This window comes from Strigops habroptila, chromosome 1 (genome assembly GCF_004027225.2).
Source record: "Strigops habroptila isolate Jane chromosome 1, bStrHab1.2.pri, whole genome shotgun sequence".
Taxonomy (NCBI): Eukaryota; Metazoa; Chordata; class Aves; order Psittaciformes; family Psittacidae; genus Strigops; species Strigops habroptila.
In genome coordinates, this window is record NC_044277.2 from 2,196,491 (window position 1) to 2,212,100 (window position 15,610).

General features: G+C 44.4%; 1 protein-coding gene across 7 annotated transcripts in view; it reads right to left on the reverse strand.

Annotated features, from left to right (window-relative positions):
• Positions 1–360: 360 nt before the first annotated feature.
• Positions 361–15,610, reverse strand: part of ADGRB1 (adhesion G protein-coupled receptor B1) — a 290,268-nt gene continuing 275,018 nt past the window's right edge. For 4 of the 7 annotated variants that reach the window (XM_030496445.2, XM_030496416.2, XM_030496408.2 and 1 more), the window contains one exon: positions 365–3,171. In XM_030496445.2, the coding sequence (XP_030352305.1) occupies positions 2,974–3,171 (198 nt within the window). In that variant the 3' untranslated portion in view covers positions 365–2,973. Of the gene's footprint in view, positions 3,172–15,610 lie in introns of all 7 variants that reach the window. The other 3 variants (XM_030496436.1, XM_030496423.1, XM_030496399.1) reach the window with 1 other exon arrangement.

Sequence of the window (15,610 nt, forward strand, 5' to 3'; positions counted from 1 at the left end):
ATCACTTCCTTCAGCCACTAATGCTGCCAGATCTGCCCCTCACATCATACAATATTAGGAAGGAGGCATCAAAGTTTGGGTAAGAGATACCTGCAGAAAAGCAGGCTGTGCTGCACAGAAAAGGGAATTCCTCATGCCCTGGATACATGTATCATAAGGGAAGGTATTTTTGGGGGTGTCAAGAAGCTAAAAGCAAAAGATGCACTCATGGGGCGCATTTGGCCCTGGGTTATGTCTGTACCAGAACAGAGAGCCAAGGTTGCAGCTTGTGGGTCCAGGAGAGGTGTTTCCCAGCACCCGGGCGCGATGCAAAGCACACGTGGGGCGCGGGCAGGGGCGCTTGTAAAAAGCAGACATCGCTGGAGTTTACACCTCTTTTATTAGAAATAAGACACATTCATTTTGTGCTCTGAAAACTGTACAGAAAAAAATAACTGACGAACACGGAGAGGAGGAAGGGGAAGGCATGGCATGGGGCAGGGCATGGGAGAACAGAATTAACCGGAGGAGCTGAGCAGAGAAAGTCGAATAGCAACAGTTATTAAACAAACATTGATCTCTCTAATTACATATCACCGTTAATGTCCTGCGAGTCGGCTGGAGTGAATGGGTGAATGGGGAAGGTTGGAGAGAAGAGGCTTGGTTGGGTAAGGGGAAAAGAGGGGGGGGGGGAATAGAGAAAAGAATTAAAACACAGTAGAAAGATATCTGTATGCTAAAATTCATAATGTGTAATTATAATAATTACAATATCATACAACCCGGCATCTGAGGGAGGCCTTTGTGCTTTCCTGTTTCATAGAATAATCTAAAATCGAACAATAATATCACAGTTTTTATAAGTAATCAGTTTCCCTATTCTTTAAACTATTTGGATTTAAGTTTTTCTTTCCATCCTTCATATTATACACTTAATGGCAAGGTAAATGCCATTAAAGATCACCCAGGTGGCCCAAAGGAGCATTGAAATGGAGATGTTGGCAAGCCAAGCAACACCTCTCAGTGGGGGAAGCACAACTGGGGGCAGTGATTGTTTTGCATTTTGAATCCATTGCTAGTTTTTCCCTAAAAATATTTTGGTTTTGTTTTAATTTCTATTAAAAAGAGACCCAAACACACAGTAAGAACTCAGACCCTGATCAAGCTTTGCTGTCTGGCATAATCTGGCCACTTACTTACAACCAGAGGTTTGTCACCTCACATCTCCAAAGCTGGGAGAGTTGTTCCAAACATCAGACAGACAGTGTTGGGAATGATAAGAAAAATGAAGTCTGCTTGTAATGTTAGTGGTATATTTATGAAATGATAAAAGTATTGCACAACATTTTGGGGGGAGTGTGTGAAATGTAGATATGTTGTTTTATGTAAATAGCCTTGAGAAATGTTTAATGACCAAAAAGAAATTAAAATCATTATTACTTCTTTTCATGGTGAAATAAAAAGACAGTATTTTATGATGAGGAATATCCTGCTTTCCTGATCAGCTCCACCTCATCCTTCTTGTAGGACCACAAACCTGATTGCTGGCTCTGGGAAGTGGGGAGGGAGGAGAAGAGCCAGTGAGGGGATAATAACCAAAGGCCAAACTGAATAAAACAAGGCCAGCAGCGAAAGGGCTGTGTGTTCCCGCCATCCCAAGCTTTCCATGGAGCAACTTTGCCTTCCACCTTCAGCAGGTGGCATCCTCACCCCATGCCTGCACAGTCCTACAGCACACAAAAGGCATTTGAAATGACAAGAGCCAAAGAAAAGAAAGGTCTCGGGTTTCAAGTTCTCTTTTTATTGAAGAAAAGAAAAGAAGAAGGAAAAAAATAGATTATTTTGTTTGTCTGTTTGTTTGTTTCCAAGTGGACGTTATTCGTGTTGTCAGTTTGTCTCAATGTCCTAAGGCAACATCTCTGTATACCAAATGTCTCCAGGTACATCGGCAGGTCTGTCTTTCCCTCTTTCTCTCTCTGCCTTCCAGGGAGGGGCAGCTTGGAATCAATCTGAGTCCGAAAGCAAGGAAAAATAACAGGAAAAAAACAAAAAAAGGATGAGGCCAAGAGGACCTTTGCAAGGCCCATGCTGAATTTATCTATTTAACAGTCAGTGAAACGACCTACATTCTTCTTGTTGGTCTGGTTTTCTAACACCTTCCACCCTCTCCTTGGAGACGGGGCGAGCAGGTTTGGGAGGTGGTCCTTTCCTCCTGTGCCTGTCCCACTCCTTGGGGCATGCAGAAGCTCCGTTGTGGAGGGATGAGAGGAGGAAGCTCCACCTTATCTCTCCACCTAAGCCATGGATGATGCCCCCATTTCCCCATCCAGGCTCTGTGGGAGTGCCACGGTGCCAGGTCATGGTGTGGCACATCGGAGTGGGAACGTCTTCTTGGCCACCGCTTGGCGCATCCCGTCTCCTTCCTTCTCGAGTGAGCTGGTGAGGGAGAGGTGGGCGGCGAGGATCATCGAGGGATGCCACAGACCCTCAAGGCTGGGTGTCCCCAAGGGATCTACAGCCAGACCACATCGCAGCGAGGCTCCCGCGGGTGTCCCCTCTTTGTGGTCTCCAAACAACCCTGATCTTCTTGGCCCTTCGCTGGGCATCCTTCCGCACCTCCCTGTGGCAGAGCAGGAAGGCTCTCGGTGTGCAGCAGCAGCCCGAAAGCATCTCATCAGGGCTCATTCCCTGCAGCCCCTTCCCACCCTCTGCCTCCTCCTCGCTCTCTTCCAGGCTCACTTCTTCTCCAGTCCTACCTGGGAAAGCTCGTGTTGTCCTGAACCTACAGCTACTATACTCTATAAAGTAATATTCCCCCTCTCTGCTGAGAACGATACAAAAGTTACTCCAACCTTACCAAAGGTTTCAAAAGAAACCAAACTTTTCTCTCGCTCGGTTCCGATTTAATTTAATCATTTCTTTAAAACGTGGTTGTGTTTTGTTTGTTTCGTTTGTTTTCCAGAAAATAAGAGAGTCCCTTTCTTCCCTTTCCGCTCAGACCTCTGTCTGAAGGTCAATAATGTCTTGTCCCACCAGGGGAATGGTAGCCCCTGTTTTCTCCCACTCTACAGTTTTTAGTTCTAGGGGAGACTGTGCCACAGGTTCGATGTCCTTTTTAACCCATGATGGTGGGGACTGGACTTTCCTGATTCCTTCCCAGGGTCTCTTGTTTGGTGTCTGCTGTTTTTCTTGCTGCAAGAGGAGGGAAACATAAGAAAGGAGAAAGAGTGAGAGGTTAGTACCTATGCAACAAACACCATTTTTTCACTTCATTTTCTTATATTAAAGGCCAATTTTTCTATGAAACTCCTGATCCAAAAGTAATGTTTCAGTTGTACTTGGTGTGTAAACTGCCTATTTTCAGGAAGAAAAACCAGACTTTTCTTTCCTCACTGCTATCTCTATCACCTAATGCCTTGATATTTTAGCTTTCAGCTGAGGGTTTTGCCACTTGGATTTCCACTGAGAAACTGAAGATGGTTTTGAGAATTTAAGATCCTTTTCTACTTCTACCCAAAATCTCCACATAGAAATCCAGATTACAATGAGGTCTTTCTGAACATACACTGACTGCATTTTCTGTAGATGCAAATACATTCCTTATGTAGCACAGCTATTTATAGGCTGTTTAATTGCAGCAAACCATGCTAACTACTTTGCCAGTGAACACATGTTGTTTGATGGGCTGGATTATCAGCTCTGAAACTGAAAGCATTTCAATCAATCAGCTCTGCATCAAACCTTCAAGGCTTTATCAACCACTGTTAGCCCCATCTCCCACCAGCATCCCACTATGGATAGCTACCCATAGAATATCTTTCACTGTTTCTGCCAATATGCACCAAGGCAAGACTCTGGGGAGAGCTGAGGTTCTGTAATATGTGTTCTCTTCAGTGTATATATGAGGGGGAGTCCCTGCAAAGATTTCAGGTCAGTTGTTCCACTGAGCTTCTCCCCCCTCCAAAAGTGATGCTTTTCACAGTTAATTATCCCCACAAAACACTCCAGCACTGGGCAAGAAAAGACTTCCCTGCACGTGACAGGAGCACAGAGCCCTTTTGAGCCACCTGCCAAAAGGAATAGTAGATGCTAGAGGAAAAGGAGGGAGGGAGGAAGGGAGGAAGGTCAAATGTGGTGGAGGGTGACAACAAGGAGATAACAAGTCTCGGGAGAAGGTGAGGAGACAGACATGCAGGTGACATGCAGTCCAGGACATGTCACAGCTTGATGCTGTCACCAAAATGTATTCATTGAGGGGAGATGAAGCCACACATAGACTGCATTGGCATGATTGTACGCCAGGATGCTGCAGAGATTGCTTTAGCCCCATAGGAAACCTAAATGCCCATCTGCTACATGCTAATCCATATTCATCACTTCTGATTTTGGTCTTCCTGAGACTTTTGTAAGCCTGTTGTTTATCCCACCTCCATACTGCAATGCTAATAAGAAAGGTGCTGTAGCATTATTCTCAGTATAAGAAAGACAAGGAGGTGCTGGAGAGGGTCCAGCAAAGATGGTTAGCGGTCTGGAGCATCTCTCTTACGAGGAGAGATTGCGGGAGCTGGGCTTGTTTAGTCTAGAGAAAAGCAGACTGAGAGAGGATCCCAACAATGCCCTGCAGGAACAGCATCCATCACATCACCCAAGCCACAGACTTTGCTTTTCCAAACTTTCACCTTTAATATAAAAGTAAGTTTGAAGTTTCTCCTGCATCCCTGCAGCTGCTCATAGGGAAAAGACTCTGGGTGAGGTTGTTTGGTGTCTAGAGAGAGGTAAATGTGTCATAGAATCATAATCATAGAATCATAGAATGGTTTGGGCTGGAAAGGACCTTAGAGATCGTCTAGTGATGAAATGTACAAACCAGATAAACCTGATCTTCTCAAAGTGAAGTGAAATCATTGTGAAGTTCTCTTTATTTTAACTCAAAAGAAAAAAATAACTTTTTTAAAGCTCTTTTAAAAAGAACTGGTCTTTAAATAAATCAGTGGCCATTAGTCTGCCATGATAAGATGCAGCAAGAATGTGTGCATAAAGACAAAGGCACATATAGAGCAAAACATGGCATGAAACTAAGAGTTTCCTAGAAGGTGAAGAAAAAAATGCATGGTCTGAACAGTTCTTTTCAATGGAAAAATATTTTGTTTTCTCCCACACTTACTGTAACGCCACAAGTTTTCGGAGTTACCAGTGTCCTCAACTGTATTATTTAACAGAAACCACCACAAATGATCATATGCATGAAGTTCATAAATAATTCCATCTTTACCCTCAGAGGAAAGCTGTTCTTTGATGACATTATCCTCCTTCTACAGGAGGTCACAAAGATGCTCAGGAGGGTGGAGCAGCTCTCTTAATGAAGACAGGCTGAGAGAGCTGGGCTGGGTCAGCCTGGAGAAGAGAAGGCTCCTGAAGGGGAGACCTTAGAGCAGCTCCCAGTGCCTAAAGGCTACAAGAAACCTGGAGAGGGGCTTTGGACGAGGGCCTGTAGGGACAGGACAAGGGGAATGGCTTTAACCTGCCAGAGGGGAGCTTGAGATGAGCTCTTAGGCAGAAGCTCTTCCCTGTGAGGGTGCTGAGGCGCTGGCACAGAGTGCCCAGAGAAGCTGTGGCTGCCCCATCCCTGGCAGTGCTCAAGGCCAGGTTGGACACAGGGGCTTGGAGCAACCTGCTCTAGTGGAAGGTGTCCCTGCCCATGGCAGGGGTTGGAACAGGGTGAGTTTTAAGGTCCCTTCCAACCCAAACTAGTCTGGGATTCCAAGATTCTTTACAGCCACCCTTAGCATCAGGTTCTTCTATTCCCAACCAATCTCTGTTTTAACAGTCCCTTTGTCTGCCACACTCCTGACCTTCAGCCTCTCCTTCATGCTCTGAAGATGCACCCAGATCTGATCATGTATGCTAAACATGATCAGCAAACCTCAGACCTGTTCTTGTCATGGGCTCCTTTTGTGCTACTGAGGGAAAGCAGCTGAAAATCCCTGTAGGGAACAGAAATTGGGGATGTGGAGGGGGGAAACCAACAAAGAATTATGAGCTCACATCTACCGCAATGGCCTCTGATCAGACCTGTCACTGGGGAACAAGACTTAAAGGTTACAATAATTATTCAGTGGTGATAAATCGGAGACATTAAATGTTGTGAATATGAAGAGTGGATAAATGAAGAAAGGAAGAGAGAATGAAACAGAAAACATCACTATACCAATGCAGAACTTCACTCTGCGCCTGTATCTTGAATATTATGTGCACTCCATGGTCTTCTGGATAGAAGGAGATAGGGGAACTGGTAAGGGTGGCCAGTTTACAGCCATGAAAAAAGTTATGGGCATGTTCTGTAGGAGGAAAGATTATACAGACTATGTCCTTTCAACCTTGAAAAGAGATTATGGTTGGATGTGGAAGTGTTCTATGATACTCTTAGTGGCTTGCTGATAGTAGGAATGGGCTACTGATGGTAGGAACCATCTCTTCCAACACAAGAATTGCAGAGCATAATGAAGCACCAAGCAGTGCCTGGCCCAGAGTGAACCCCAGGAGCTGATGCTGCACACAGTGCCCAGCCCAACTGCAGACCACCTTTTCACAGCTCTCTATTGATGCTGAAGGCTTCCAAAGTTACAAAAAATATGTCAAAACGCTCACAAAAGCAACACCCATTCAGTACTAGGAAGTAAAGTGACACCATTCTGCATCAGGGGGTTTCTGAACACAAATCACTGGAGTCTTGGGGATTTTTTTGAAGATGCACTACCACATCCTCACCCTGCTCTTATTTTTCCAAGCTGCAAAGGAGAGGAGTCAGGGTCAGACTGGCCTTGGGTCTAACCCCAAGGTTGTTTCTATCTAGTTTATCAGTGTGATATGTTATCTACCTATAGCTGCGGTGGGTTTAGTGATTCCAAAGATGTCTATTTACAGTTAGAAAATGAAAAGGAGCCTCAGGAGATCAGCAAATGGAGAGGGGAGCCTTGTCTTTAATTTAACACTTATCAGAAAGGAATTAGACTTCTCCAGTGATGCTATGAGTAGAGATGCTACTCAAGGGGAGGATGCACTGGCTGTCCACCACAGTGCTGCATGCACAGCCATGATAAGAGCATGAGTGCAGAAGGATTCAGTGCCTGATCAGATCTCCAAGCAGGTTAAATGCAGTCAGCCACACTGAGCTCTGGCAAGGATGCTGGGAGAGAAAAGCAAATCTTCTCTTGGCAAGAAGCACCCTGGGAATTGGTAACAGGCCTCTGGGAACAGCTTCCTTTTTCTTTCCCTCCATATGGAAAAGGTCTTTATTGGGTCTTGGCCATTTGAACAGCATATAGAAACAGCCACTGGGCTCATGCTTCAAGCCTGGCATTTTCCTCCAGCCCCACTGTGGGGCCTTAGCAATCCTTGCAGACAGGAGGGAAAACCGAGCTATGCACTGAAAAAGAACTGAAAACCTGGAGAGAGGGATGTGTAATCCGGCTGTAAAAGGCTCCAGTGCTGGCCCAGGGCCTGGAGCCTCAGAGACAGCCAGGAATGGCCCGAGACAGGAGCTGAAAGCAGCAGAGGCTGCTCTGCCAGTAACTCACAGAGACAGAGCCATTACTCTGGCCTGACACAGCCCATAAGCTTCTGGCTGTTAGAGGGGGTGGAAACGATTATCGGTTCCTGCTTGGTGCCAGGATGGCTGAGCTCTGTCAGAGGGCTGGGAAAGGAAACCCAAGGCTGGGGTAAAGCCTGCTGCACAGCAAACTGGAGGTCTTCATCACCCTGATGGCATCTGGAGTCTCCTTCATTCAGCCATGGCTTTTGTTTCGGCTGCCCATCTTTAAGGGAGAAGGATTTGGGATAAAAGACATATAAGATGCAGTGCCAGCAACACCCCCCATAACCCTAACAAAGACAGAGGCAAAATGCATTGGGATAATCCACACAGCCCAATCTTTCTAAAGCTAGCCCTGATAGACTGCAACGTCATCTGTGCTGGACTCATGGTGGCTATGGAACTATGGAAAGGTGATGGTGATGATGGCATCTCCCTACCTCTATGCATTGGCTCTGTGCTGCCTTCAAGGATCCAGGCTGGCTTTATCCAGAGTATCTGGATCCTAGCGCAACTCTTGATTAGCAGCAGCATCAGTATATTGCATTAGTATGATATGGAAGATTGAGTGCTCTAAGACACAGCTTTCATTTCATACTTCCATCAGAAATGACATGTGCAAGCTGCACCTCCTTGTGTTTGTTTTGTGGGGTTTTCTTTCCTTGTTCATTTTTCTGTTTGTTTTTAATACCCAACTTTTATAGTTACCCTGAATAACCTGAAGAAGTATTCAGTGCTTTCTACAAAGCACTCTGGGATAACTCCCCTAGAACCAGCTACTCCCATGCTGTTTTCATTGCCTCCAGTGTCAACTTGAAGGATATTTCATGACCCAAATGGTCTCTCCCCGTGACATCGATGACTCTAGGACCAGAATAAAGTTATTTAGAGTGTATAGCAGGGAATCTGAAAGAGAAATGTGGCTTGTGCTGTCTAATTCATCTTTGGATCAATGTTGATGAAAAGTGATTAGAAAATACAAAAGATGTCTTGGGTTTTTACAGAATGATAGATTGAACTTTCCTTGTTTAAAACAAGTAGCTGCAGTTCCTTCATTTTATGCTACTGACCTACAAAGATAATACTTTGAGTTTTTATTTAGGAGAAAGGCAAAATAAAAGGAAGTGGATGACTTTGTCCAGAATTTCATTTATGTTGGAAAAGAAGAAATAATCTAGGGTTTTACCTTGCACTGATGGAAATCAGTCAGGAACCTTGAAACATCCAACATTTGCTGGATTATAATTCTCCTTCTATATTGTTTGAAGATCAGATAGTCTAACCTGTAAGGGATTGCTGTCTAAAGACTGTCTGCATGGCCTCTATGCACAGCTGAAGACAAACAGGCCTTGAATCAAGGAGGTCCTTCATAGACCCTTAGCAGCTCATTGCATTGACAATATAGAGTAACTGATGCCTGATACTTAGGACACAAGATATCAGACGATCTACAGGAGGAGATGAACTTCTGATTGATGGTATATTTGGAGACGGGGTAGCTGACAGACGTTTTATGGCTGAATGAGTTGAAGTTTGATGTCATTTTCATAACAGACTTTATTGCAGTAATTATTATACTTTATGTAGCATTCCTCCCTATAAACGTTACTCTAATGGGTCTTTTAAAAGCTGGCAGTTACTAAAACCTTTAAGAAGTGCAGAGAGGATTAAACAAGTGGCACAGAGGAGACACACTACCCATAAGTGGAGCTTCCCTTGCAGAGGAACACACAGCCAGAAGCAGGAGAAGCACAGACTGAATGAGGAATGAACCTGAGTTTGACACAACCACCACTATATGGGCTCCACCACTCCCAGCCTCAGCCCATGCAAAGAGATTCCCATTGACAGCAGCCAAATTTTCCTACTTGGAAGCAGGGCTGCCTGCTTTCCAGTCAGTTAATGAAAGGACAGGCAGGCAGCAAGCAAGGGAATTAATTCTGTCATGCAGCAGAACACGGAGTCCCAGCTAGAAACAAGCTTCAATATTGATCAATAATTCCGTTTTTCTTCCTAGTCTGTTACATGCCAAAGCAAGTGCTGGTGGAATGTGTATATCCTGCAGGTGTCTGTAGAGGAAAGCTAAGGCAAAAATCAACTTGAGATGAGAAACTGAGTAGTCAAAATAGAAACACTGTCTAGAAGAAAATAAGAAGAAATTAGAGAAAGGCAGAAAAACATATCATTTTCCTCTGGGTTTTGGAGCAAGGGCTTTTTCAGGAGCAACAGAGAGATGGAGGAGGTGATCCAGCCCCTCTACTCTGCTCTCTTGAAAACCCCACTTACAGCACTCTGTGCAGTTCGGGTGTCCTCAACATAAGAAGGACATGGAGCTGTTGGAGCAAGTCCAGAGGAGGCCATGAGGATGATCAGGGGCTGGAGCACTTCCCGTATGGAGACTGAGAAAGTTGGGGCTGTTGAGGCTGGAGAAGAGAAGCTGCGTGGAGACCTCAGAGCAGCTTCCAGTGTCTGAAGGGGGCTACGAGGATGCTGGAGAGGGACTCTTCATCAGGGACTGGAGTGATAGGACAAGGGGTGATAGGTTCAAACTGAAAAAGGGGAAGTTCAGGTTCGATATAAGGAAGAAGTTCTTTGCTGTGAGGGTGGTGAGGCACTGGAACAGGTTGCCCAAAGAAGTGGTAAATGCTCCACCCCTGACAGTGCTCAAGGCCAGGTTGTACAGAGCCTTGGGAGACATGGTCTAGTGTGAGGAGTCCCTGCCCATGGCAGGGTTTGGAACTAGATGATCTTAAGGTCCTTTCCAACCCAAACTATTCTATGATTCTATAATTCTATGGGATTGGATTTGAGAGCTGAGTTACAGAGTTCAGATCCTGTGTGTGAGCTCCAGGACAGGGCTCCAGCCAAAGCAAAAGCCATTCCAATTGCAGGGAGCTGAACATAGCAAAGAACTAATAAGCAAGAATAAGCAAATGTGAAGAATGTGCAGAGCTCTGCTCAGCACAGCTTTCACTGACCTGGGCACAAGTAAAGAGCTACTGTTTAAAATGAATGCAAAGCCAGATGCTGGCAAGAAGAGAGGGATATGTGTGATTCAAACTTCTCTAATGGAGCTGGATCAAAGGACTCCCGCCAAGGGGAAGGCAGGAGTGTCACTTCCATTGCTTTCAAAGCCAAGAAGAATCAAAACCTTCATTTCCTTTAAAGGTTGCAAAACCTCCACGTTCATCCCATGCTGCTGCAGAGCATCTGAACGCCTCCTGATGTCCAGCCCAAGCACTGGAATTTCTTTAGCAATTAACCTTCGGGGAGGAGCAGTGTTGGAGATGCTTTACCCTGACAATACAGGAAAATACTTCCCGTGTGGTACAAAGTAGCTTGAAAATAGCCACTACCCTGCTCTAATGTGAGGAGCTCTCAGATATAAGAATTTAGACCCTGGGAACTGTGTATTTAGGACGAAACAGGGAAAAACCCTGCATGTTGGAGCCTACAGTCTGTCAGGCAAACGGCAGACTTTTAAATGGACAGTGAGGTTTCCAACATTAGGATTTCTTTTTGGTAGCAATTGGGTAGATAAAGAACAACTCCAAGTGATGGGAATGACCAGGAAGGCAGAACTCTGCTGTCTGAGTCAGCACCAACCTAACATGTCATTATGCATCCATTGTGCATGCAAATTGTGCCTTAAAGCTGTTATGAAGAGATATCTACAACCCAGGTGGAGACCACTCACTAGTTATTGTAATCTCAAAAATGAAGGTTTGGTGGATCCCAGGCACCAAGAAAGTTTTAATTTTAATCACTGAGGATGCAGTGTGAATGCCTGGGGTTTTCTGATGCAAATTGCCCTTGGTTGTCTCCAAGCCTTTGGTTCCTTTCAGGCTTCCTGGCTGCAAATAAGCTGTCTAGGGGATAAATATTCAACACACAGAGCTCATTCAGTTTTCTGCTTGGGGTCTACACCAGCTTCCAGTTTGGTCTGTGATAAAATGGAAGGGCAACTGTGCAAACTCCACACACAGGCTGGCTGCAAGTCGTTTGGGAGGAGGTAGCACAAACTAAACACATCTGTTCCTGAAAACTGGTTTAGATGCAAAGTCCCTTTAGGTGAACAGACATAATCTGTCCCAAATTCCCAAAACCCTGTAACTTCCTTTTGAATAAGGGCTGATTTTTCATAAATCATCCCCATCTTCCTTGCTTCATCTGAACTTGAAAACTGCAAGAGACACAATTTATTATAGCCCATGGTAAGGTCATACAGACTGCTATTAGTGCATTAAGAAAATGACTTTTCAACTTGCAGTCATCAGGTCTTGCTTAGTGACATGGTTTAGTGGTGGACTTGGCAGTTCTGGGGTAAAGGTTGTACTTGATGATCTTAAAGGTCTTTTCTAACTAACTTAGTTGATTCTATGATTCTATTCTACTATTCTATGTGAGTTTGTTAGTATCTTCATTCCTTAGTATTGAAAAGTTAGCTAAGGAGTTATTAGGATGCTTATAAAAGTTATTAGGATAATACTGTCTATATCCTGTATTAGTTCAAAAAGCCACAAATGAGTGAGACCTCTTTACTCTGCTGCAGTAGTGAGGTGGCCTAGGCTTGAATGCAGGTGCATGTATGGTCCTGTATGCTTTGAACATGGATCCTGCTGGACAATGTGTGTTTAATCTGTAATATCCCACTGTGCTTCCAATGGGAGCATTTTATAGTTGAGCTACATATATAAGAAATAGCCTTCACATAAGCAAATCTGCCAGCAGGCTTCAGAGATGGTCTCCTGCAGAGGAGAGGTTGAGCTGAGTAAGCAGGTTAATGGGCAGTAATAGCGTACACTGGGTTAGCTGTTTGCACAACTTAGATGTGCTCTGGTTCCAAATTAAGGGGTTCTTGTTTGTGTCCTTAAGGAGATTAAGGCCAGGTTGGACGGGGCTTGGAGCAACCTGGTCTAGTGGAAGGTGTCCCTGCCTGTGGCAGGGGAGTTGGAACTAGATCATCTTTAAGGTCCCTTCCAACACAAACCATGATTCTATGAAAGTCCATGTCATGGAACAGATTTCATGGGGAAAAAAAAGGAAAAATCCAAGTTTGTTGCCCAAGAAAGGATAATTCTGTATTATTGTACTCTGAAGCTCAAGTTAGTTTAGCATTAGCTGTGTGCTTTACTTTGTAGCAAAACAACTGCATCAAATCCTTGTGCCAGAGTTGTTCCTGGAAATGCATTGAATATGGACAAGATTCAGACTTGGCTGGCATTCCAGGCAATATTCTGGTTCTCCTAATTGCCTACATCTTACATATCATCCTGGCAACATTGCTCATTAGTAAATTGATGACAGGTCATCTAATGGCAGTGGGGACACCCTAATCCCAGCAGGATGTGAATTAGGCTCCAAATCTCTGCTGTATCTGTTCTGACTTGAAGATTGATGTGTGATGGCCAGCAGCCAAGTATACTTCCACCATGTGCTGTCCAGTGCAAGGGAGTAGAGAGGTCCCAGAGAAGGACTCCTTAGCTGCTGGGTGAAGGGAAAGCAGAACTCACCCCCAAACCTGCCTCCATGTCTGCAGGATAAGAGACAAGCCCAGAGCTATTGTTCAAGGCTGCTTTTGATAGGGCTTGGGTCATTCTCACATCAGAAATGCCCTTCAGAAAGACACCTTGTAAAGGAGACAAGCTGAACAGCTCAAGCATGCAGGAGTCCCTGATTATGTTTCCAGTTCTGCCAGTAACTGCTCTGGGACAGTGAGTAAAGGGCAGTCTTCTTTATCTTTCAAGTGTACACTGCAGTAATCCAAAGTTTAAATGTGTCAGGATAGTTATAGAGGAGGAATATATGTGCTGGTACAAACCTTCAGGTCTTTGCTAAAGACTACTTAGAAATCATGTTTTACCACTAAAGCTGAAGAAATTCTCAACAGTAAACACATGCGATGGCTGAATTTTCAACCCCTCTTCCTAAAAGAGATGAAAGATCTGTTTCTTTCTCCCATTCTTCCATTGGTGCTTCCTTCAAATCTGACAATGTGGTAGTTCATCTGATAGGAACTATGTGTTTAGTGTGATAAGGTAATTGGTTTTGGCCAGTGAACTGAGGTACAGAGAGGACTAGCACACAAAACCCAAATCAATCCCTAAAAAGGACCAGCACCATTCCTAGGAATTCCCCAAAGAGGTTTTTCCTGTACAGACATCTAGTTCAAGTCTCAGTAGCACCTTTCTGACCTTGTAGTTGAAGGAGAGAGGAATTGCAAGAAGATTAGGAAAAGCATCTTATCCTGGAAAGGACTAAGGACAATGGGGCATGATGCCAGGAGAAGCTGGGAAACCACTAGGGCTGGAGAGAGTCTTGGTAGCTTGACTTTGGGGTTGCTTATTTAGAAGGGAAATCAAAGATACAGCAATGAAGACAGATAGACTAGACCCAGTAAACATCTCTTCTGCTCTATGACGCTAGGTGTGAAAGGGTTCAAGGGTATTCCAGGATCCTCATGACCTTGTTCATGCTCACAAGGCAAAGAGTTTCCTACTGCTGAAGGAATGTGTTTGGAATCATACATCATGGATCATGTTCAGGATAGGTCTACAATGCTCTTCAAGGCAAAACAAAAGCCAGACTTACTCTAACGTTAGTTTTATCACTTCCACCAGAAGAAATACTCCATTGCTTTATAACCTAAACATACATAAAAGAGAAAAAAGAATCTTTTGTTGTTACTTTAATCCCTGGTATCATCAGTTTGCCTTCTCAGGGACAGCTGAAGATGAGGCATCATTTCCAGTGAGGACCTCAACAGCAAATGGTAGAAAAAGGAGTGAAAAAAGCTATTTATTTTTCTTTGCACTGCTTTGGATGTTTTTAAACCAATACCCGCTACTGAGTTGCCAATGCTGATCTTCACAAGCTCCCCCATTCGGGTTACATCCAAAGGAAAATCAGAACTTGAAAAGGATTCAGTCAATACGCAAAGGCCACCTTCACAGCTTCTTGCCAGCAGTTCAAAGCTCTTTGATGCTGACACTGGCAACTTTAATTCTACACAGATGCATCTCTGAAATGCTCAAAACATCTCAATCTATAAAACCCTCCCACAAACGTATCACAGATTAGCTTTTACATGGTATTTAAGCATTTTTGATTTTACAGCTGTGTCATACCTAAATAATAGAGAAAAGGCAGAGAGATGACATTCAGTGAAACTGCATTGGGATTCTGGGCCAGCACAGGCTGCTTTGATCTGAACCTGCCTGCTAGGTTCACTATCCCTCTCATTGTGTAACAATGGACAGCCCATAATGACACCTTGCCACACACACATTGAATTTCCTAGGACCGCATCTCTGGAGCTCAGCACCGCAAAGACAAGACCATAAGGGCTGAAACATAGGAGAAGCGCAATCAGCCTGCCCTTCCTTATTTGTGTTATCCACAACAGTTACTACACAGGCTCTTGATATCTGTTTCTAGTCCCAAATCTTTACCTCTCTGCAAGGCTGTGAGGTCCTTTCCTCAGTCTGCTACCCTCAAAGTCTCTTCTTGCCCTGGAAGTTTTCTGTGTAGATGATGATCTGTGTATATGATGATCAGCTCCACAGCCAACTTTATTCTACATTTAATTATCATGTAGTCCCTGGAAGTGTTCAAAAACCATGCAGAGGAGGCTCTCAGTGATATGGTTTAGTGGTGGTCTTGGCAGTCCTGGGGTAATGGTTGGATCTGATGATCTTAAAGGTCTTTTCCAACCCAGATGATTCTATGATTTTATGATTCTAAGTGCTCCCACAAGCACAGCTTAAATCTCATTGCTGTGGCTTTCCTAAATAGCTATGTCCATCACCACTGCCTTGGCCTCCAACTCGGCCCCTGTAGGTGGGGTAGATGATTCCTGCTATCCCCTCCTTCCTCTCACTTTTCCACCTATATTTCCTTAAGGCTGTTCTAGTTTCCAGTTCCTAGCTGTGAATGGATGAATAGATCACTGAAAGGGAATGCAAAGAACAGACACAGACACGAGGAACAAACACAAAGACGACACTATGAGTGGGTGAAGTGATCACTGAAAGGGAATGC